The sequence below is a fragment of the Mobula birostris genome, chromosome 1 (genome assembly GCF_030028105.1).
Source record: "Mobula birostris isolate sMobBir1 chromosome 1, sMobBir1.hap1, whole genome shotgun sequence".
Taxonomy (NCBI): Eukaryota; Metazoa; Chordata; class Chondrichthyes; order Myliobatiformes; family Myliobatidae; genus Mobula; species Mobula birostris.
In genome coordinates, this window is record NC_092370.1 from 93,357,573 (window position 1) to 93,380,321 (window position 22,749).

A 22,749-nucleotide genomic window follows, 5' to 3' on the forward strand; every position below is an offset into this window, starting at 1 on the left:
TTCCTCCACAAGTTTGTTTGTTGTTCCAGATGCTAGTATCTTGCATTCTCTTAAAATAGAACAACTTTGTTGTAATAATCTTAAAATGTTTAAAAGTTTGACAGTAGGGAAACCTATGAACAAAACTACCAGATACACAAGATATTCAGGGAATTATCATTATCAAAGGCACACCACTGTACTTGAGACACATGCTATTACTTGCCACTGCAACCTGGGAAGCAAGGTGCGCCCACTGACAAACAGGAACAAGTATATGCAGTGGCAAGTGGCAGCAAGATCTAGTCCAATCATTCACTTAGATTTCCCACTCTCTCATTTATGGTAAAGAAGCTATTTAAATGTAAGAGTTTTTCATGCTTGCAAATCGTGGACAGATGTTAGTAACAAAGAAAAGCCACCAAATAAACACTTACAATTTGTAGAAAGTGATAATTCAACAAAACACAATAAGGACAACAAACATAATATAAAATTCCATTTCAGAAATATCCTTTCAGTTGTTTTCTTTACTGTTGTCTGAGGCAAAGCCCCTATGTCCATAGGCATTAGATTTCACCCATACTTCTGTGATTTCCCACAGTTATGGCCTTGTATCACTGACAATGTTATTGCTCAAGATACTACATGATATTTTGCCATATTGCACTGGAAAGTCAGAAAACAACATGCAAGATCATTGATAGTATAACCTTGATATTCAATGCTTTAAAAGGCTGCTATGGAATGAATGATAATTCTTTTCTCAATGAATTAAGATTTCCTCCCATTAGCAAAGTTCTGTTTTGTGAAATATGTTACATATACCTCAGAAAGTATTCAATGAGCACTAACTGTATACATTATGGAACAAGAGGATTCTTAGAAAGAGTTTTTAATTTATTTTTCTTCAGCATTCTTATGCATACAGATTCAAACTATAGTACAGAAAAAACTAACTGGTGAGGACTCTTCTTCATTTATTAACTATGGTACATCTTACCTATGATTAAGGAAATCACAACTGTTCATTATAGGGAATATAATCCGAACATGAGAAAATGATTGCAAGCATGGTCATTCATCTTTGCTGAAATGTAATCAGCACCAAAGCTTGGCAATTAATATATAAAATATAGTTACAGTATAATTTAAAATAATGTAATAAAAGAGGTGTTGGAAATGTTCAGAATTGTCAGGTAACATTTTTGGAGAAAAAGATTCATAATGGATGATTATTAATCTAAACAATTACTCTAAGATGTAATAAGTACTTTCCAGCACATTTTCATTTATTACATATTTCTACAGCGCTGTGCAAAAGGCTTAGGCACAAATAAACAGACAGTGTGCCTAAGATTTTGCACAATACCGTATTTCTCAACATGGAGTGGAGAGTGAGTTTGTGAAGGTGGTGGGAGCACAGCATATTGGGAATGGCACAGATGGAGTGCTGTGGGACAGGTAACAGAGAAGGAATGCCGGGGCAGGGGGTGGTGCAGGTGCAGACACACCCAGTCCTGTGACACCAGGCAAAGTCATTTGACTCCAAACAATTAATTTATTGACCATTGCAGAATGTCTCTTCCGGTGCTTCCTGCTCCTTCCCCTCTCCCTTCCCTTTTTCACCAACCATGATTACTCTTTCCCTGCCGCCTTCCCACACTCAGTCCACAATAGAACCCCATATCAGAATCAGGTTTATCATTACTCACATATGTCATAAAATTTGTTTTTTTTTGGTTGCGGCAGCATAGCACCATACATAAAATTATCACTGTACTGTGCAAAAGTCTTAGGCACCCTAGATATATATATGTGCCTAAGACTTTTGCACAGTACTGTACATCTACAGGTTTTGTACATACTTGAACTGCTTTTAAAAGGGCTCTTGGTAGATCTTAAGATCTCACGTCTAGCTTTATGATGACTGCAGTTACATTCTGCTTTGCTCTGTCTCAGTTGACTCAGTAATTCTTTCTGAATTGTACATCTCTATGCAGTACTTTAAGATAACAATTTCAAGATTCAAAGCTGAACTTTATTCTGTCATTTACGTGTCATCCAGCAGGAGGGCACTCATTTTGTACCAGTTCCAAAAATTGATTGCTTTCCTTGACACAGAGATTGGAATATGTCATATGATGGTTCTATTTTATTTTCTTTCTATTTAAGATCTCCAATACTTACTAACAGGAAAAATAAGCTGAGTTAAATACAAGCAGGTGTCTGTAACTTAGGTCTCCATTAATCCATCAGGTTAAGTGCACAATGTAAAATTCTAGTGTAGCTCATCCACTGCTTGTTGGGATGCACTTATATAGTTGATGGGTCAAATAAAAGGAAACATCTGTACATAAACCAAGGTGCATGGGTATTCCATTTCCCCAAATAACTCAAGACTATTCCAATTCAAACAGCATTTTTACACATCTATTATTAATTGGTGAATGTTTTTATAAGCATTGAGTTCTACTTCTAATGTTACAACAAGCAAAATACGTTCTGACAATATTTTTGCCTTTGAACAAATGAACTGAACTGCATATTTACTTACCGATGTACAAATCGCTTACTCTCTAGATAAGAGAGTGCTGTGCTTAGCTGGTATGCATACAGAATTAAGGAGGCCAAGTCCAAATTGTATTTCCTTACTTGCAAAAACGACCGTAACTGAGTGGAAAATATACCAGTTGAAAATATTAAAATGCAGTTCCAGAAGTTCTACTTTTTTGAGACACACAATCACCAACTGGAAATTAGAAAAGCACCACATGAGAAACCTACAAAAAAATCACTTCTAATTTTGTGGAACCTTAGTTTTACATCTTTGCTGTTTGTCCAAATTTTACATTGTTAAATTTTTGGAATTCCAATACCAAAGTAATAATTATGAAGAGGAAATGAACTGACCAATTTAAGATCTTAACCAAAAAGAATAAAGAAATTTTCTTCTAAAAATCTTTTTTGAAATACTCTATCAGAAATGGAGCTGTAAATATTTGAGTTCTTCAAATGAACAATTATATAAAGTCACATTTGTACCACCTTATCAAAACTTCCTTGAATTTTTTTGCATGAAGTATTAAAGTATATCATTAATTCAATTGTTGTACTTAATTTGTCAGACATATATGTGCTTCTTATAAATGTTTACTGGCATCCTGAGGTATCTCATGTCTTTCTTCATCACTTTATATTTAGAAAAAAATTGAAATCAAGACTTCTGATAACAATAATGTATGTCTGATTATATCTGTTGGTACCTACCTCTCCAAAGGTACACAGCTCCATAATTATCCAGACTGGATTTTCAGTTATTACGCCAATTAGCTTCACTATGTGAGGGTGGTCAAACTGCCGCATGGTTACTTTTAAGAAAGAAAATGAATTCTTGTTACCCTTTAATCAAGAACATTTTTTAAACTAGAAAGAAAAAGAGATAGACCAAAACAATATATAACTGGAGTAAGGACAATCAGCCCCTTGTGCTAATTCTATTGTTCAATTAGCTCATGTTTGACCCATACTCCAACATTATTACAATGCAATTTGCACTCCATCTTCACCTAATAAATGTTGATCAATATCCTTCCTTGATAGATTCACTTAACTGAACATGCATAATCATTCAAGACAGAATAGTCCAGAGCTTGTCGCCCTTCATTTTATGAATTGCTTCCTGCTTTTATAGTAATCACAAAAAACCCTACAAAATTAGGAAGTTAAAATATTAATTTATAATTCAAGATTCGCAAATACTGAATGGAAGATTGGTTGGACATCAGTTTTCAGCAACACAACTCTATCCATTGTCAATTTTTATATTAATAAGAAAATCAGAAAAGTTAATCAGAAACCAAAATTCATCCTTAAGGAGTAAATGGGAAACACAGATTTAGATTATCCTACATTTCTATTTTGTGGTCATTCAAAAACCTCAGAAAAGAGTCTAAAGCTTTAAACTAGCTCCCTATATAATTGGCACATTGGTGCATACAGAAAGGCAAGAAAATTAAATTGAATAAACATATAACCATTTAAAAAAACAGAAAATGTTGGAAATACTTGATAGGTCAAGCTACATATGTCAGAAGAGATACAGAGTTAATGCTTTTCACGTTAGACTTTTTGGTCCCGGAAGGAGGCAAGATAAGCACATTAAGATGCAGGGAGGGTCATCTCCGATAGGACAAAACTGCAATTGCAAAAAGCAAAGCAGGAATCATGCCCAGAAGGTTAGGCTGGGTATGACTTCCATTCCCAGAGGTAAAAGAGAAAAGAAGAAAAAGGTTGCCTCATTGTAGGAAGGATGTAGAAGCTTTAGAGAGGGTGCAGAAGAGATTTATAAGGATGCTGCGTGGATTAGAGAGTATGTCTTATGAGGATAAATGAGTGAGCTGGGGCTTTTCTCTTTGGAGTATACAAAATGATAAAGGCATTCATTCATTTATTGAGATAGTTTGGAATATGGCCCTTCCAGCCACGCAGCTAAGCAACCACTGATTTAACCCTAGCCTAATCACCGGACTATTTACAATGACCAATTAACCTACAAACAGGTACGTCTTTGGACTGTGGGAGGAAACCCACATGGTTATGGGGAAAGTGTACAAACTCCTTACAGAGAAGAGCAGGAATTGAACCTGGGATGCAGGTATTGTAAAGTGTAATGCTACCATGCTGTCCCACAGATCGAGTGGATAGCTAGAGACTTCTTCCTAGGGCGGAAATGTCTAATACCAGGGGACATAATTTTACGGTGATTGGAGGAAAGAAAAGGGGATATCAGATGCAAGCTCTTTTTCAGAGAGTGGTAAACATGTGGAATACCCTGCCAGGGTTGATGGTAGAGGCAGATACATTAGGTGCATTTAAGAAACGGGCACATGGATGATAGAAAAATGAAGTGTCATGTAAGAGGAAAGGGTTACATTGATCTCAGTAAGAGGTCGGCACAGCATCATGGGCCAAAGGACCTGAACTGTGCTGTAGTGTTCGACAAATAAGTCGAGCCAGTATCACAGATGATGATTGATACAGACAGACTTGTATCTTTGTCTATCAGCTGGTCTGTATTTACTGGCTCTCAATTCACAATTTGGTCTGGTCATAACAGAAGTCAATCATGAGTCAGTCTGATACTGGGCTCACACATCAGAAAGACACTTCTTTCCCTTCACAGATTATTTTTAATCTTCAATATGATCAAAATTTATGCAATCATTATGGACACTTTTAAATTCAAGATTATTTAAATAATTATTTTAAATTTTACAGCTGCAACAATGGGTTTTGGACTTGTCTCAATTAGTTGGCTAGGCTTCTAGATGCTTTTTTAGATCTAATACCAATCCAGTAACTGAATTAGGCAGCATAGTGACACAGTCAATGGAAATTCCCATGGGGAAATGACACCATTTTAGATATTAACAATCATCCATCTCTGAAGCAGGAAATGATATTTGACACCAGGATATGAATGAGTTTGTTTCGTTTTATAATTTTAGGCTCACCACAATGTTTTTTTATTTATATTTCATAGAAATTCATTTAGTTGAAGGCTGTTTTTGTTTAAGAATCAGAAGCACGCCTCTGACATATTAGATCAGACAACCATAAGATATAGGAGAAGAATTAGGCCATTTCGCCCATCAATTCTGCTCTGTCATTTCATCATCACAGATCCATTCCCGCTCAGCCCCATTCTCCTGCCTTCTCCCCATATCACTTCATGCCCTGAGTAATCAAGAATCTATCAACCTCTCCCTTAAACATATCCAATGATTTGGCCTCCACAGTTGTCTGTGGCAATGGATTCCACAGATTCACCACTCTCAGGTTAAAGATATTTCTCCAAGGGACTGATTGCAGATTTCAAGAGAGGGAAACCAGAGGTCCACGGGCCATCCATCATTGGAGGATCAGAGGTGGAGAAGGTTAGCAAATTTAAACTCCTGGGCTTTACTGTTTCAGAGGAACTGTCTTGGACCCAGCATGTAACTGCAATTGCAAAGAAAGCTTGGCAGCACCCCTACTTCCTTAGGATTCTGCGGAGATGTGGCATGACATCAAGAACTTTGACAAACTTCTATAGAAGTGGAGTGTCGAGTGTATTGACTGATTGCCTGGTATGGAAACACCAATGCCCTTGAATGGAAAATCCTACAAAAGAACTTCGCGGGTAAAGCCTTCCCAATCACTGAACACATTTACATGAAATGCTGTTGTAGGAAAGCCGCATCCATCATCAGAGATCCTCACCACCCACCCATGCTTTTTCGTGCTGCGGCCATCAGGTAGAAGGTACAAGAGCATTCGGACTTACACCACCAGGTTCAAGAACATTTACTATCCTTCAACTATTGGGCTCTTGAACAAAAGAGGATAACTACTCTCACTTCCCCATCCACTGAGATATTCCCACAACCAATGATATTACTTTAAGGACTCTTTATCTTGTTATTTCAAATTCTCGTTATTTATTTAGATTTGCATTTGCAGTTTGTTGTCTTCTGCTCTCTGCTTGCTTTCACTGATCCTGTTATAGTTACTACTCTATAGATTTGTTGAGTATTCCCACAGGTAAGTGAATCTCAGGATTGTATGTGGTGACAAATATGTATTCAAGACAATAAAATTTATTTTGAACTTTGAACTTTTCTCAATGGATGTCCCTCTATTCTGAGGCAGCGTCCTCTGGTCTTAGATACCCCCACATAGGAAACATCTTTTCCACATCCACTCTAACAAGGTCTCTCAACATTCGATAGGATTCATTGAGATCCCCCCTCATTCTTCTGAATTCCAGTGAGTACAAGCCTAGAGCCATCAATTGGTCCTCATATGATAACACTTTCATTCCTGGAATCACACTCATGAACCTCCTCTGAATCTTCTCCAACGTCAGCACATCCTTTCTTAGATAAAGGACCCAAAACTGATCACATAATCCAAGTAAGGTCTCACCAGTCCATTACATCCTTACTTTTGTATTCTAGTCCTCTTGAAATGAATGCTAACATTGCATTTGTCTTCCTTACCATTGACTCAAACTGCAAAATAACTTCTAGAGAATGCTGCACGAGAAACTCCCAGTCCTTTTCCACCTCAGATTTTTGAATTTTCTCTCCACTTAGAAAATAGTCTATGCTTTCATTTATTCTACCGAAGCGCATGATCATACACTTCCCAACTCTGTATTTCACCGGCCACTTCTTTGTCCATTCTCCTAATCTAAGTCGCTCTATAGCTTCTCTGCATCTTTAACACGACTTGTTCCTTCACCTATCTTTGTATTGTCTGCAAACATGGCCACAAAACCACCAATTCCATCATGCAGATCATTGACATATAACGTAAAAAGAAGCGGTCCCAACACAGAACCTTGTGGAACACCACTAGACATGGCCAGTCAACCAGAAAAGGCTCCCTTTTCTATCACTCTTTGCCTCCTGCCGATCAGCCAATACTGTATCCATACCAGTATCTTTCCTGTAACACCATGGGCTCTTAAGCAGGCTCATGTGTAGTAGCTTGTCAATGGCCTTCCGAAAATCCAAGTATACAATATTCCCCAATTCTCCTTTGTCTAGCCTGCTTGTTATTTCTTTAAAGAATTCCAACAGATTTGTCACGTAAGATTTTCCTTAAGGAAACTCTGCTGACTTCAGCCTATTTTGTCATGTGCCTCCAAATGCCCTGAAACCACATCCTTAACAATCGACTCCAACATCTTCCCAAGTACTGAGGTCAGACTAACTGGCCTCCCTCCATTCTTGAAGAGTGGAATGACATTTGCAATTTTCCAGTCCTCTGTAATTCCCTTTATTCCACTATAATTCTGATAAAGCTTCTGCTTCTCAAATTGCAGGGTGAATTCTATATTATGATCACTGTCCTCTAAGGATTCCTTCACCTTGATCTCTCTAAATCAATTAAAGGTTCATTGCTCACACCCAATCCAGAACTGCCTTTCCCCTAGTGAGCTTAACCACAAGCTGCTTTAAAAAGCCATCTCATAAGCATTCTACAAATTCCGTCTCTTGCGATCCAGCACGAATTTGATTTTCTCAATCTACTTTTATATTGAAATCTCTCATGACATTGCTCTTTTGACATGCATTTTCCATTGTGACATCCCATTGTAATTTGTAGCCCACATCTTTGATGCTGTTCAGAGATCTGTTTATAGCTCCCATCAGGATCTTTTTACCCTTGCCGTTTCTTAGCTTTACCCACAATGACTCAACACCTTCCAATCTTGGTCACCTCTTTCTAATGATCTGATTTCATTTTTTATCAACAGATCCACCTAACCCCCTCTGCTTATCTGCTTGTCCTTTCAACAGAATGTGTATCTTTGGACATTAAGCTCCCAGTTATGATCTTCCTTCTGCCACGAATCAGTGATGCCCACAATGTCATACCAACCTGTAACTCTGCTACAAGTTCATCAACCTTATTCCGTATACAGGTGCCCCCCGCTTTTCGAACGTCTGCCTAACGAAACCTCGCTGTTACGAAAGACCTACATTAGTTACCTGTTTTCGCTAACAAAAAGTTTTTTCACTGTTAGGAAAAAAGACAGCGCGTACCCCGAGCAGCCAAGCTCCTCACCCGGAACTGCATTCTAGCCAGCATTGCTTAAACATGTGCCTGTGAGCATCTGTGCTTTACCTCAATTTATTTTGAGCATCCGTTAGCAAGATGAGTTCCAAAATATCGGAAAAGCCTAAAAGAGTTCGTAAAGGTGTTACACTTAGCGCAGAACTAGACATAATTAAGCGTTTTGATTGTGGTGAACAAAGTAAGGACAAAGTGAATTTGGCTTGTGGAAGTTGACGAAGATGATGTTGAAGAGGTTTTGGCATCTCATGACCAAGAACTGACAGATGAAGAGCTGATGCAATTGGAAGAGGAAAGGATGACAATCGAATGCAGTAGCGAACGGACCGAAAGTAAAGTCATCCAGGAACTGAACGTGAAGCAACTGCGTGAGATTTTCGCTCTGAATGCAGTAGCGAACGGACCGAAAGTAAAGTCATCCAGGAACTAAACGTGAAGCAACTGCGTGAGATTTTCGCTGCAATGATTGCAGAAAAGTACGACTTTAATTTTGATAGGGTACATAGGTTTAGAGCATATTTGCAGAATGGTTTGAATGCTTACAAAGAACTGTATGATAGAAAAATGCGTGAGGCTAAGCAATCAAGCATACTGTCGTTTCTCAAGCCTTCCACATCAGCCACAGCAGACAACGAACCTCGACCTTCAACATCAAGGCAGGTAGACATAGAAGAAGATGACTGCTCTGATGGAAACAGACGATGATGAGATGACACCCAGTGTCCCACCACCCCAACCTCTGGGCCGCAGACCGATACACTGCCGTGAAGCATGCAGTGGTGCAGCGGTAGCCGGGACGCATCCAGCAAATCTTTAAGAAAAAAGCTGAAATAAACAAGCTAATTAATTAGGTGCCGCCTGGCACATAAATGTCGGCACAGATCAGAGGCGATTGCGTGCCAGGCGGCACCTAATTAATTAGCTTGTTTATTTCAGCATTTTTCTTAAAGATGTGCTGGGTGCATCCCAGCTACCACTGCACTGCTGCATTCTTCGTGGATCGGTATCAGTCCGCGACCTGGAGGCTGGGGACCAGTGCACCACCCCAACCTCCGACAACACAGCCTAACACACCATCATCAGTGTGCTCAGCACTGTCTTCCTGATTCCGGTAAGTGATACCACACTGTACATACGTTATTTCTACTTTATATAGGCTGTGTATTTTTATGTGTTACTTGGTATGATTTGGCAGATTCATAGCTTAAAGGTTACTGGAAAGTGTTTCTGCTGAGAGTGCTTGCGTGAGATTTTCGCTACAGTGGACAGTGCGGCAACGATTATAGGTAAGTATTTCTACTTTATATAGGCTGTGTATTTATCAGATCATTCCTGCTTTTACTATATGTTACTGTTATTTTAGGTTTTATGTGTTATTTGGCATGATTTGGTAGGTTACTTTTTGGGTCTGTGAACGCTCACAAATTTTTCCCATATAAATAAATGGTAATTGCTTCTTCACTTTACGACATTCTGGCTTACGAACCGTTTCAAGGGAACGCTCTACCTTCGGATGGCGGGGGAAACCTGTATAGTGTGCATTCAAATACAACACCTTCAGTCCTGTATTCATCAGGCTTTTCAATTTTGTCACCCTTTTGCATTGCAAGTAATCCCCATGACTGCAACTTTGCCTATTATCAGCCTGTCCTTGCTAACAGTCTCTCTACCCATTGGCTCTGTTTGTAAACCAACTACCCCATCCTCAGCCCTATCAGACCACTTACAATCCCCCTGCCAAATTAGTTTGAACCCTCCCTAACAGCTCTAGCTAACCTGCCACAAGGATATCTGTCCCGCTCAGGTTCAGGTGTAACCCGTCCCTTTTGTACAGGTTGTAGCATGCCCAGAAGAGATCCAAATGATCCAGAAACTTGAAGCCGTGTCCCCTGCATCAGTTCCTCAGCCACACATTCATCTGCCAAATCATCCTAATTCTTACCCTCACTGCCGCATGGTTTAGACAAAAAATCCAGAGATTACTACCCTGGAGGTCTTGCTTTTTAGCTTTCTACACAGTTCCCTAAAATCTCTCCAGGATCTTCTCACCTGTCCTAGCTATGTCAGTGGTGCCAATATTCATCAAAAATTCCAGGTGCTCACTCTTCCCTTTATAATGGCATGGACTCAATCCGAGGTATCCCTGACTCTGGCATCTGGGAGGCAACTTATCATCCAGGTGTCCCTTTTGCGCCCACAGAATCTTGTTTCTATTCCTCTAACAATGGAATCTCCTATCACTACTGTAGTCTTCTTCACGAAGGAATACTAGATGCTTAAATGAATGGACAAATAAATAAAAATACATGCTAATAATATATTCTTCTCACAATACTAATTTGGGAATAATATTCAATACTGGCTGTAGTATTCAATTATATAATAGCAACCTATTAGCTTAATATGTCCAATTGTTCCTCCTTAGCCTGAGAATAGGGGCAATATTTAACATCAGAAGTCAGATCGAGTTGACATGGAGGGATGCTATCAGGTTGAAAGTATTGGTCTGAAAGGTATGAGCGAGACTGAGTCAACGGGAGGGCAAAGCTTTTCAAGTGGACTGGTGAGGTTTGAGTATTCTATTCATGAGAAAAACTGCAGATGCTGGAAATCCAACGGGGGGGGGTGGGGGGGAAGAGAAGGAAGCAATCGGGAGGTAAGTGGCTGGAGAAGAAGGAACTTCATAGGAGTGGAAAGTGGACTGTAGGAAAAAGGGAAGGAGGAAGGGACCCAGGGGGAAGTTATAGCATGGTGAGAAGAGGTAAAAGGATAGAGAGGAGAATAGTGAAAGGAGGAAGGGTAAGGGAATTTTATTTTATTTTTTTAAATCAGAAGGAGAAATAAATATTCATCCCATCATGTTGGAGGCTGCCCAGATGTTGCTCCTCCACCCTGCGGGTGGCCTCATTTTGTCAGAACAGGAGGCCACAGACTGGCATGTTGGAACAGGAAAGAAGTGGTTCTTCAATTTATGACAGGTCTCACCAATGTACAGGAGGCCGCATTCTAAGTACCAGATACAATAGACAACACCAGCAGATTCGCAGGTGAAGTGTTGCCTCACCTGGAAGACAGTGGATGTCTCACCGGCAATATGAGATAAAAGATCCAGAGCAGGCAGAGAACCAGAGTGGGGGCTGTCCAAGAAGAGAAGGAGGGTTGAAGACGGGAGAAGGGTCATCAGTGCGGGCGTGGAATTCTTGCCAAAGAAGTGGGCTCGGAAATGGAGGTGATGGTAGAAGAGCTCAACATCTCGGTGGGTGTGGAACTCGCTGAGGTGTGGGTGGAAGGGGATAAAGGTACAGCTCCCGCTGAGGAGACAATATTTTGCCTCAGAGAGGGGAAGGTTGGAGGCATTGTTGAAGACATGGCAAGGATGAGCTGGGATTGGGGGGGGGGGGTGTGGAAAGAGAGTTGGTGGTGCCAGAGGAGAGAGGTGTTGGGTTATTCAGGGAAGGTGGGGTGGGGGTGGAAGATGGAGGATTCAAGGACCCAAGAGACGATGGTGGGGCCTGAGAGACAGAGTAGGAGAGCAGTGGTGGGGCAAGAGGAGCCTGGGGGCCCAGTTCAGGAAATCTGCCTGCTCTAATTTTTCAGAGCAGTGGTATGATTTTTAATCTCCATTTCACAACTTTAAAATCAAACTACTTATTGAATTGAGTATCTACCTTTTAAATATATGACCTCTTCCCAGTACCTCTTAAAACCTTTGATGTGAAGATATTGATGGATGGACGAGTCTACTATCTAAAGATCTGCCCCATTACTAGAGAATAAAATGGGTCCAAAAAGCAATAAGCCTTCCACAAGGGGCACAGTTACAATAGTGTTATTATTTACCAGAATATATCAAGAATGAATAAAGCCAAATGGTAAAGCTGCCAGTAAAGAGTGCAATGAAAATATTTCATCAGCACTATGACCAACTTCACTATGACTAAGAGTTTTAACAGGTTCTATCATGATCAATCTGTTTAACACCTCCTGGACCATCTTCTGCCCACTACTTCCTAACTCCTTTAATTAGCTCTTGGCATGGATAGATTCAACATTAGTAACTGAACTGCACATATTCATATCATCATTTCCCATGAGGAAGCTTTAACAGTGAGGCTCAATTAAGCGAATTATCATTGCAAAGCCAGAACAGATCCTATCCTTCGCCAAAAAAGGCCAACTGGATTGTGATCAGAAACAACAGAACTGGTCAATTTTGCCTTCATCTGTTGCACTTACATTATTTACAAAGCCCCGATTATCATCCTGACTGAGATCACCCAACCTAAGGAATTTAAGCCCAGACAAGTGATACTTTTCTTCATTAGTTGGACTTGTTGATACTGTATACTGAGTTAAGCAAGTTTAATTCACTTTGATATTAAGCTTTAGAGCACTAATCACCACCATATTGAAATAAAAGCAGTGGTACAAAACCATAACAACACTCAAGTACTTTAGCACTTATTAATTTAAAAAATTATTTCATGGGATGTCATGCTTATTTACATAGCACAGGATGATTCATTATTTAGGATTTCATTCTTCTGGGGTGCATCACAACCTGGTATGGAAGTTGTCCTGTCCAAGACCAGAAGAAGCTGCAGAAGATCGTGCACACAGCCCAGCACATCACACAAACCAATCTTCCATCCTTGGACTCACTTTACACTGCACACTGTCAGAGCAGTGCTGCCAGGATAATCAAGGACACGACCCTCCCAGCCAACACACTTTTCGTCCCTCTTCCCTCTGGGAGAAGGCTCAGGAGCTTGAAGACTCGTACGGCCAGATTTGGGAACAGCTTCCTTCCAACTGTGATAAGACTGCTGAACAGATCCTGACCTGGATCTGGGCCATACCCTCCAAATATCCGGACCTGCCTCTCGTTTTTTTTGCACTACCTTACTTTCCCTTTTATATTTATGATTTATAATTTAAATTTTTAATATTTACTATCAATTTGTACTCCAGGGAGCACGAAGAGCAGAATCAAATATCGCTATGATGATTGTACACTCTAATATCAATTATTTGGCGACAATAAAGTATAAAGTATATATTGCAGATATATACATCTTACACACTATCATATAATAAAACAAAGTTATTTTATCATAAGGTTTTTGAACTACTCTTCCCTTCATGAAAATAAAGTTCAGATAATTTGAGGTATTATACATCATTCAGATGGAAGCTTACGAAATCCATGTTGCAGATTCTGCATGATTAAGAACACTGTGCTAACCAAGTGTGTATTTACAACCAATCACAGGTTATGTCTAGCTTATTAATTAGATAGCAATGTCATTTAGCATGAAAGGTCAAAATAGCTTGGCTTCAAGTAGTTGAAACTGTAACCTTCATAACATCAATATTTTTTATATTAATTTTTGAATGTGCAGATTTCACTGACTTACACTAATATGCTGTACAATGAATCAAATTATACAAAAACTGTCATTATGCTTATGCATTTAGGGTAGATAGCCTGTGCAAAATTGATGAAATTACAGAACAGAAGTTGATTATGTGGCTACTTGTACTAGCTTCTCAACTCAAATGATTACAATTCCATTCATATAATAGTGATTTAAGTGCCATAATTACCTTATACTTGTAGAACATAATACATGCATTTATAAACTTACAAGCTTCCTGTAGGAACTTCTCCCGCACACTATCTGAAGTGCAATTTTTGCATGTTTTGATAGCAACTGCCATTGCAGAATTTTCCTGAAAAAGAACAAAAAGAACAGAATTTTCAATACTTGATAAGCCAAAGAAAGAATTTGATTAAATACACTCAAATAAGCACTGAAATTTGAAGTTTTATTCAAATTATATCATAACCCCAATTCAGACAATTTAGGAGCAAATAGTAATAAATATACAAAGCAAAAATGGAAATGCTCAGTTAAGTCTTGATGTTCCTTGAAAACCCAACAATCATATGTGGTACTTTAATTAATACAAGATGTTTACAAACAAATTTAAGCAATTTACAAGGTCAGAATTTAAGAAGAGCTTAAGTTATGTTATTGTGAATGTTAATGATAGAACTTTTAGCTTTGACTAAACACACAAAATCCTGGAGGAACTCAACAGGGTAGGCATCACTGGTAGAGAAATGGGGATACAGTAAATAGTGGTGAATGCACAACTGTGAATCAACATCACATTATACTTGTCCTATTCCAGTGGTACCCTTTGTGTTATTTTAGACTGCTGTATGCTTCAAAGATGGGTTCTACTTGTTGTTAGGTAATAAGCTTCCATGGAATGTAAATTTCAACTAAACTGCTTCTAAATTCTTCAACAAGATCCTGTCAATCCCAATGCAGTTGGCATCAAAATTCTGTTTAAAGCCACATGGATTTGAGAATATAATCTAGGCTAAATTTTCCAAAGTATTGCTAAAAGTTAACACAGTTAGGAAGAATGCATGTTTCAGATAAGACATTAATGCCAAGTTGTATCAAAGAGCCAACTGATGATGAGTTAGAAGTTGATGGGTTGACCAAATAGAGAGGTGTTACTCTTCTATCCATCACTGACCTCATTAATTCTGGAGACCTCAACACTTTCTGCACTACATCGATAATTGGTGCTGCTTCACGCACCTGTGCTGAGTTCCTCAATTTCATCAACTTTGTCTCTAACTTCCGCCTTGCTGTTAATTCACTTGGTCCATTTCTGACACTTCTCTTGCCTTTCTTGATCTGTCTCCATCTCTGGAGAGAAACTGTCCACTAAAATTGTTAATAAACCTACCAACTCCCACAGCTATCTTGACTATACCTCTTTCCACCCTGTTTCCTGTAAAAATGCCATTCCCTTTTCTCAGTTCCTTTGTTTCCACATCTGGTCCCAGGATGAAGCACAAAGACAAGAACGTCTGCAGATGCTGGAAATCCAAAGCAACACACACAAAACGCTGATGGAACTCAGCAGGCCAGGCAGCACCTATGGAAAAGAGTAAACACTCAACATTTCAGGCTGAGGCCCTGCATCAGGGGTGGAGAGAAAAAAGATGAGAAGTTAGAGCAAGGTGGGGGGAGGGGAGAAAGAAGTACAAGGTGATAGATGATTGGTGAAGCTGGGGGGGGGGGTGGGGAGTAAAGAGCTGCAAAGTCGATTGGTGTAAAAAATAAAGGGCCGGAGAAAGGGGAATCTGATAAGAGAGGGTAGAAGACCATGGAAGAAAGGGAAGGAGGGAGCACCAAATACAGTAGATAACTTCAACAGACTCACAGGTGAAGTGTCGCTTCACTTGGAAAGACTGTTTGTGGCCCTGAATGGTAGAAAAGGAGGAGGTGCAGGGGCATATATGGCACTCGTTTTGCTTGCAAGGGTAAGTACCATGAAGATCAGTGGGGAGGTGCAACTGGACAAGAGAGTCGCGTGGGGAGCAATCCCTGCAGAACGCAGAAAGTGTGGGGTGGGGGGGAAGATGAGCTTGGTGGTGGGACCTCATTGAAGATGGTGGAAGTTACAGTTGAATTATGTGCTGGATGGGAGGGTACTGGGGTAGTAGGTGAGGACAAAGGAACCCTATCCCTGGTATGGTGGCTGGAGGATAGGCACCCTGTCACTTGTAAAAATGTCATTCCCTTCTCTCAGTTCCTCAGTCTCTGCCACACCTGGTCTCAGGATGAGGCTTTTCATTTCAGAACTAATGAGATGTTCTCCTTCTTCAAAGAAAGGGGTTTTCCTTCCTCCACCATCAATGCTGCCCTCACCTGCATCTCTTCCATTTCCTACATGTCTGCTCTCACCCCATCCTCCAACTGTATATCAGTGAGACCTGATGTAGATTGGGAGACCACTTTGCTGAGCAGGCTCCATCAGCCAGAAAAAGCGTGATCTCCCAGTCGCCACCCAGTTCAATTCTACTTCCCATTCCCACTCCGACATGTCAGTTCATGGCTTCCTCTATGCCATGATGGATCTACTGAAGGCATGAACATCAATTTCTCCCACTTCTGGTAATTACCCCCCCTCCCCTTTCCCTCTTCTTCCATCCACCACTCAGGCTCCTCACCCACATCTCCTCTTCTCCTTACCTACCCTCGTCCTTCCCTTTCTCCCATGGTTGACTCACCTCTCCTATTAGATTCCTCCTTCTCCAACCCTTCTCCTTTTCCCCGTCAGCTCTCTGCTTCTCACTTCCTCCTTCATCCACCTGGCTTCATCTATAACCTTCTAGTTTGTACTCCTCCTCCCTCTACCTTTTTATTCTGGCTTCCTACCCCTTTCTTTCCAATCCTAATGAAGGGCCTTGGCCTGAAGCATCGACTGTATATTCATTTTCATAGATACTGCTTGACCTGCTGAGTTCCTCCTGCATTTTGTGTTTGTGTTGCTCTAGAGAGGTGTTAATTAACATTTCAAGGATAAAAGCGTGGGGAGTGTTGGAGGAGTTTCGAGGTGGATGCTAAAAGCCCTCAGCAGCTGAAGAATCAATAACCAAGTGATCTACAGGATGCCAGAGATATCAGACATCGTGAAGAGATTTCAGAGGTATGGAGTATTAAGTCCAGGTAAGGATTTGAAAGCTGTGAAGGTAAATATAAAGTACAATTTTTGCTGAACCAGAAGTCAAGATAGGTCTGCAAGGAGGACTTGGTGCAAGTTAGGACATTGACAGACTTGTAATTTAAAAGACCATAAAGACATTTAAGAACAATTAGGCTATTCAGCCCATCAAGTCTGCTTGGCCATTTCATCATGGTTGATTTATTATCCCTGATAACCCTATTCTCCTGCCTCCTCAGCCTTTTAATAGGTTTCAATGAAATCCTTCCCCCCCACCCACCATGGAGTCAACTAGGTAACAGGTATGATTGAGTGTGTCAGTTGAACAGAGGCAAAGGCCACATTTTGGATTTGGAAGCAAGTATTACATAATAACAATTTACACAGATGCAACATAAAATTTAAAATGATAATGTTTTGTGAGAGCTTCCCACCCACCACCCCAGATGCCTGAATTTCTACTTGTAAATATCTTGCATATGCAGATTTCCTGGCTAATTATTTATTTAATAACTTAATGTCCTCCACAGTCCTAACATGGACAACTTCCCTCAAATCATGGCTTCGTGGAAACTTCGCAAATAGCTAGTAACAAGTTGCCTTCTATCGAAGCCTGCATATATGATATGTACTATCATACTCAGGCAGTCTCTGCATTACTGCCTCACCTTTTGTCACATTTACTATTTAGAGATACTGCGTGGAACAGACCCTTCCAGCCCACTTCTTTAACCCTAGCCTAATTACAGGACAATTTACAATTAACAACTAACCCACTAACCGTAATGTCTTTGGACTGTGGGAGAAAACCACAGTATCCGGTGAAAACCCATGCAGTCCACAGGGAGGACATACAAAGCCCTTACAGAAGATGCCAGGATTGAACAACAAACTCTTAGCCCAAGCTGTAATAGCACAATGCTAACCACTAAGCTACTTTGGTCTCTTTCCCCCTAATCTTCTATTAAGAACCTTCTGTAAAATCCTTAATCTCATTCCAAGTTTCTTGGTAAATTCATCCTATCAATATTTTCTCAGCCCCTGCACTGAGTAATGTCACCTCATTGACTTCAAACTACTCGTGTTCAGCAACCAGAAGAAAATATGAAAAGATATTCAGAGGGAATCAAGTGTAGATTGGAAGCGAAAGCACAAACGGTGTAAAATTTCTTACGGAAATCCAAAATGCTATTGTAAAACAAGAAACTGGAGAGGATGGATACCTGGAGTGAGAACAAAAAAATATAGGTGGAAACATAATGCAGGCCAAAAAGATTCTTACATTCAACAGATCAGATGCTGTCTGACCTGCTGAATGCTTAAAACAAAATCTACTATGGTGAAACCAACAATAAGAATAAAGTAATTATGTTCCTGTTAAGTGGATATTCTCACCATGAGGACATACTTATCCATTTATGTAATTATAAAGAAATTAAACCACAATGATCAAATCAGCTATGTAAAAGGACAATGATGAGCTTACTGATAAACAGTAAGATTGAGATTCAATTTATTGTTTTGCCAGGACCATCCTATCTGCTAGAGGCCAAGGTTTCAGGGGTGGCTGAAGCTAAGTGGGACAAAACCCCCAGGCCCTCGCAACATCTTCATCCATCAGCAAGGCGAATCTTGTTCAAGTTTTAGATGAGCAGACTCAGCACTGAAAGCTAATGTGAAGCGCAAATGACTCTTGGACCCAGAATGATCTCAAAGGTATCTGATTCGCAGGTTTGTTCTATTTCTTGTACAGTTTTATTCTATTTCTTTGACAAGAAAGAACTATTTGTGTGCATATCCTGAATGCAATGTTTAATTTATTTGGAAATCGTCACGAAATAGGATAAGAAAGGTGGAGCAGAAACCTGCTGAGATTCCCCAGCATCCAACGCCAGGAAATCATAAATCCATTCATTTCTATGCAAAGACTTATTTTAGGAACAAGGTAGGGTAGGAGAGGGTAGGACACCCTCAGACAATGGAAGGAATTTATGCATGAAGCCAGAGAAATTGGAAAAGGTCTTTAATGAAAATCTTCTGTTCTGTGGCATCTATGCCCCTCACTGAGAAGAACATAGATGATGGTGAGATTAGGGGTGGCTATGTTGATATTCCAGGGTATGTCAATATTAAGAAAGAAGAGTTTTTGTTCCTATTGAGATGCATTAAGGTGGAATCTATCCCAGAATACAGAAGATCAGAGAGGAGATCGTTGGACACTCGATAGAGGTCTTTGCCTGCTCTTTACCAGCAGGTGAAGTCTCAGAAGACTAGAGAATGTGTTCTAGAGAAAAGCAGCTGGGACAGACCAGAAATTTATAGGCCAGTTAGTCTTACAACAGTGGTAGAGAAATGATTGGAGTAATTTCTTAGGTGCATTACTTACTTGTATTAGGGAAGTCAGCATTTCATATAGTCTTGCCCTGTGTCACAATTATGCATGAGTTTATTGACTAGTGACAAAGATGACTTCATGAGTGAAAGATAGTGGATGTTGTCTATGTGATTTTTAGTAATGCATCTGACGTGGCTCAATAAGCAATGATTTGTGTTCTGATTTGTAAATTTGAAGATGATAAAAAAATAGTGGAGCTGTGGATATTTGGGAAGTTTGGCAAATAATACAGCAGGATACAGATCAGTTGGAGATTTGAATGGAGAAATGGCAAAAGGGAATTTAATCTGGACAACTTGAAGTGTTGTATATCCCAGGGTGCTGAAGGAATCGGCAGATGTTATAGTAGACGCGTTGGTAATCATTTATCAAAACTCTCTAGACTCTGGGCAGGTTCCACTGGATTGGAAGACAGCAAATGTCACGCCACTTTTTAATAAAGGATGTAGGCAAAAGGTGGGCAACTATAGGCTGGTTAGCTTAACATCTGTAGTCAGGAAAATGCTTGAAGCTGTCATTAAGGAAGAAATAGCGACACATTTAGAAAGGAGTGGTTCCATTAGACAGACGCAGAAGGATTCAGGAAGGGCAGGTCCTGTTTGACAAACTTACCACAGCTCTTTGAGGACATAATGAGTGTAGTGGATAGAGGGGAACAGGTGGATGTCGTATACTTGGATTTCCAGAAGGCGTTCGATAAGGTGCCGCACAAGAGACTTATAAATAAGATACAGATGCATGGAGTTGGAGGAAATGTATGGGCATGAATAGTGGATTGGTTAACCAATAGAAGGCAGAGAGTTGGTATAAATGGGTGTTTCTCTGGTTGGCAGTCGGTGGTGAGTGGGGTGCCACACCGGTTGGCGCTGGGCCCGCAGCTGTTTACCATATACATTGATGATTTGGAAGAGTGGACTGAGTGTAGTGTAGTGAAATTTGCTGATGACACTAAACTGAGTGGAAAAGCAAATTGTACAGAGGATGTGGAGAGTCTGCAGAGGGATATAGATAGGTTAAGTGAGTGGGCCAAGATCTGGCAAATGGAATACCACATTGGTAAATGCGAGATCAACCACCTTGGAAGGAATAATAGAAGAGCAGATTATTATTTAAATGGTGAAAGATTGCAGCATGCTATTGTGCAGAGGGACTTGGGAGTGCTTGTTCATGAATCACAAAAAGTTGGCTTGCAGGTACAACAGGTTATTAAGAAGGCAAACGGCATGTTGGCCTTCATTGCTGAAGGGATTTAATTCAAGAGCAGGGAGGTCATGGTGCAACTATACAGGGTACTGGCAAGGCCGCACCTGGAGTACTGTGCTGTGTGCAGTTCTGGTCTCCATACTTGGGGAAGGATATACTGTCTTTGGAGGCAATGCAGAGGAGGTTCACCAGGTTGATTCCAGGGATGAAGGGGTTAACCTATGAGGAGAGATTGAGCTGCCTGGGACTATACTCTCTGGAGTTCAGAAGAATGACAGGGGATCTTATAGAAGCATACAAAATTTTGAAAGGGATTGTTAAGATAGAAGTAGGAAAGTTGTTGCCATTGGTAGGTGAGGCTAGAACTAGGGGACACTGCCTCAAGATTCAGGGGAGAAGATTTAGGACGGAGATGAGGAGAAACTGTTTTTTCCCAGAGAGTGGTGAATCTGTGGAATTCTCTGCCCAGGGAAGCAGTTGAGGCTTCTAAACTAAATGTATTTAAGAAACAGTTAGATAGGTTTTTACATAGTAAGGGAATTAAGGGTTATGGGGAAAAAGCAGGTAGATGGAGCTGAGTTTACAGACAGATCAGTCATCATCTTATTGAATGGTGGAGCAGGCTCGATGGGCCGTACGGCCTACTCCTGCTCCTATTTCTTATGTCCTTATATTGGAAAGTGAAATATGAGAGGAACGTATACAGGAAATAGCAGGATCCTTAGGAGTCTGTAACATACAGAGGCATCTTGGATGCAAGTTCACAGAAACACAGGTAGATGGGGTGGTAAACATTACACATGGCATTCCTGCCTTCACTGTTTGGGCCACTCAGTATCAAAGTTGGTAAGTCATATTGTAGCTGTATAAAATTTTAGTCAGTCACACTTGGAGTATTATATGCAGATCAGGATCAGATTAGATTCAGGATCAGTTCCTGTGGACTGGAGAGTGGCTAATGTTGTCCCTCTCTTCAAGAAGGGAGGAAGAGAGAAAACAGGGAATTATAGACCGGTTAGCCTGACGTCGGTGGTGGGAAAGATGCTGGAGTCAATTATAAAAAATGAAATTACGACACATCTGGATAGTAGTAACAGGATTGGTTCGAGTCAGCATGGATTTACGAAGGGGAAATCATGCTTGACTAATCTTCTGGAAGTTTTTGAGGATGTAACTATGAAAATGGACAAGGGAGAGCCAGTGGATGTAGTGTACTTGGACTTTCAGAAAGCCTTTGATAAAGTCCCACATAGGAGATTAGTGGGCAAAATTAGGGCACATTGTATTGGGGGCAGAGTACTGACATGGATTGAAAATTGGCTGGCTGACAGAAAACGAAGAGTAGGCATTAATGGGTCCCTTTCGGAATGGCAGGCGGTGACCAGTGGGGTACTGCAGGGTTCAGTGCTGGGACCACAGCTGTTTACAATATATATTAACGATTTAGATGAGGAAATTAAAAGTAACATTAGCAAATTTGCTGATGACACAAAGCTGGGAGGCAGTGTGAAATGTGAGGAGGATGTTATGAGAATGCAGGGTGACTTGGACAGGCTGGGTGAGTGGGCAGATGCATGGCAGATGCAGCTTGATGTGGATAAATGTGAGGTTATCCACTTTGGTGGTAAGAACGGGAAGGCAGATTATTATCTAAATGGAGTCAAGTTAGGAAAAGGGGAAGTACAACGAGATCTAGGTGTTCTTGTACATCAGTCACTGAAAGCAAACATGCAAGTACTGCAGGCAGTGAAAAAAGTTAATGGCATGCTGGCCTTCATAACAAGGGGAATTGAACATGGTGAGACCACATCTGGAGTACTCTGTGCAGTTTTGGTCTCCAAATTTGAGGAAGGACATTCTTGCTATTGAGGGAGTGCAGCACAGGTTCACAAAGTTATTTCCCGGGATGGCAGGACTGTCATATGTCGAAAGATTGGAGCGACTGGGCTTGTATACTCTGGAATTTAGAAGGCTGAGAGGGGATCTTATTGAAACATATAAGATTATTA

The 22,749-nt window shown here is 40.4% G+C and overlaps 1 protein-coding gene across 5 annotated transcripts in view; it reads right to left on the reverse strand.

The window, feature by feature from the left end:
- The window catches only part of LOC140198338 (focal adhesion kinase 1), a 569,537-nt gene that overhangs the window by 127,984 nt on the left and 418,804 nt on the right, over positions 1 to 22,749 (reverse strand). For all 5 annotated transcript variants that reach the window (XM_072259446.1, XM_072259450.1, XM_072259457.1 and 2 more), the window contains 3 exons: positions 14,256 to 14,340; positions 3,250 to 3,350; positions 2,537 to 2,652 (listed from right to left, as the gene is read on the reverse strand). In XM_072259446.1, coding sequence (XP_072115547.1) covers positions 2,537 to 2,652; positions 3,250 to 3,350; positions 14,256 to 14,340 — 302 coding nt within the window. The remainder of the gene's footprint in view (positions 1 to 2,536; positions 2,653 to 3,249; positions 3,351 to 14,255; positions 14,341 to 22,749) is intronic.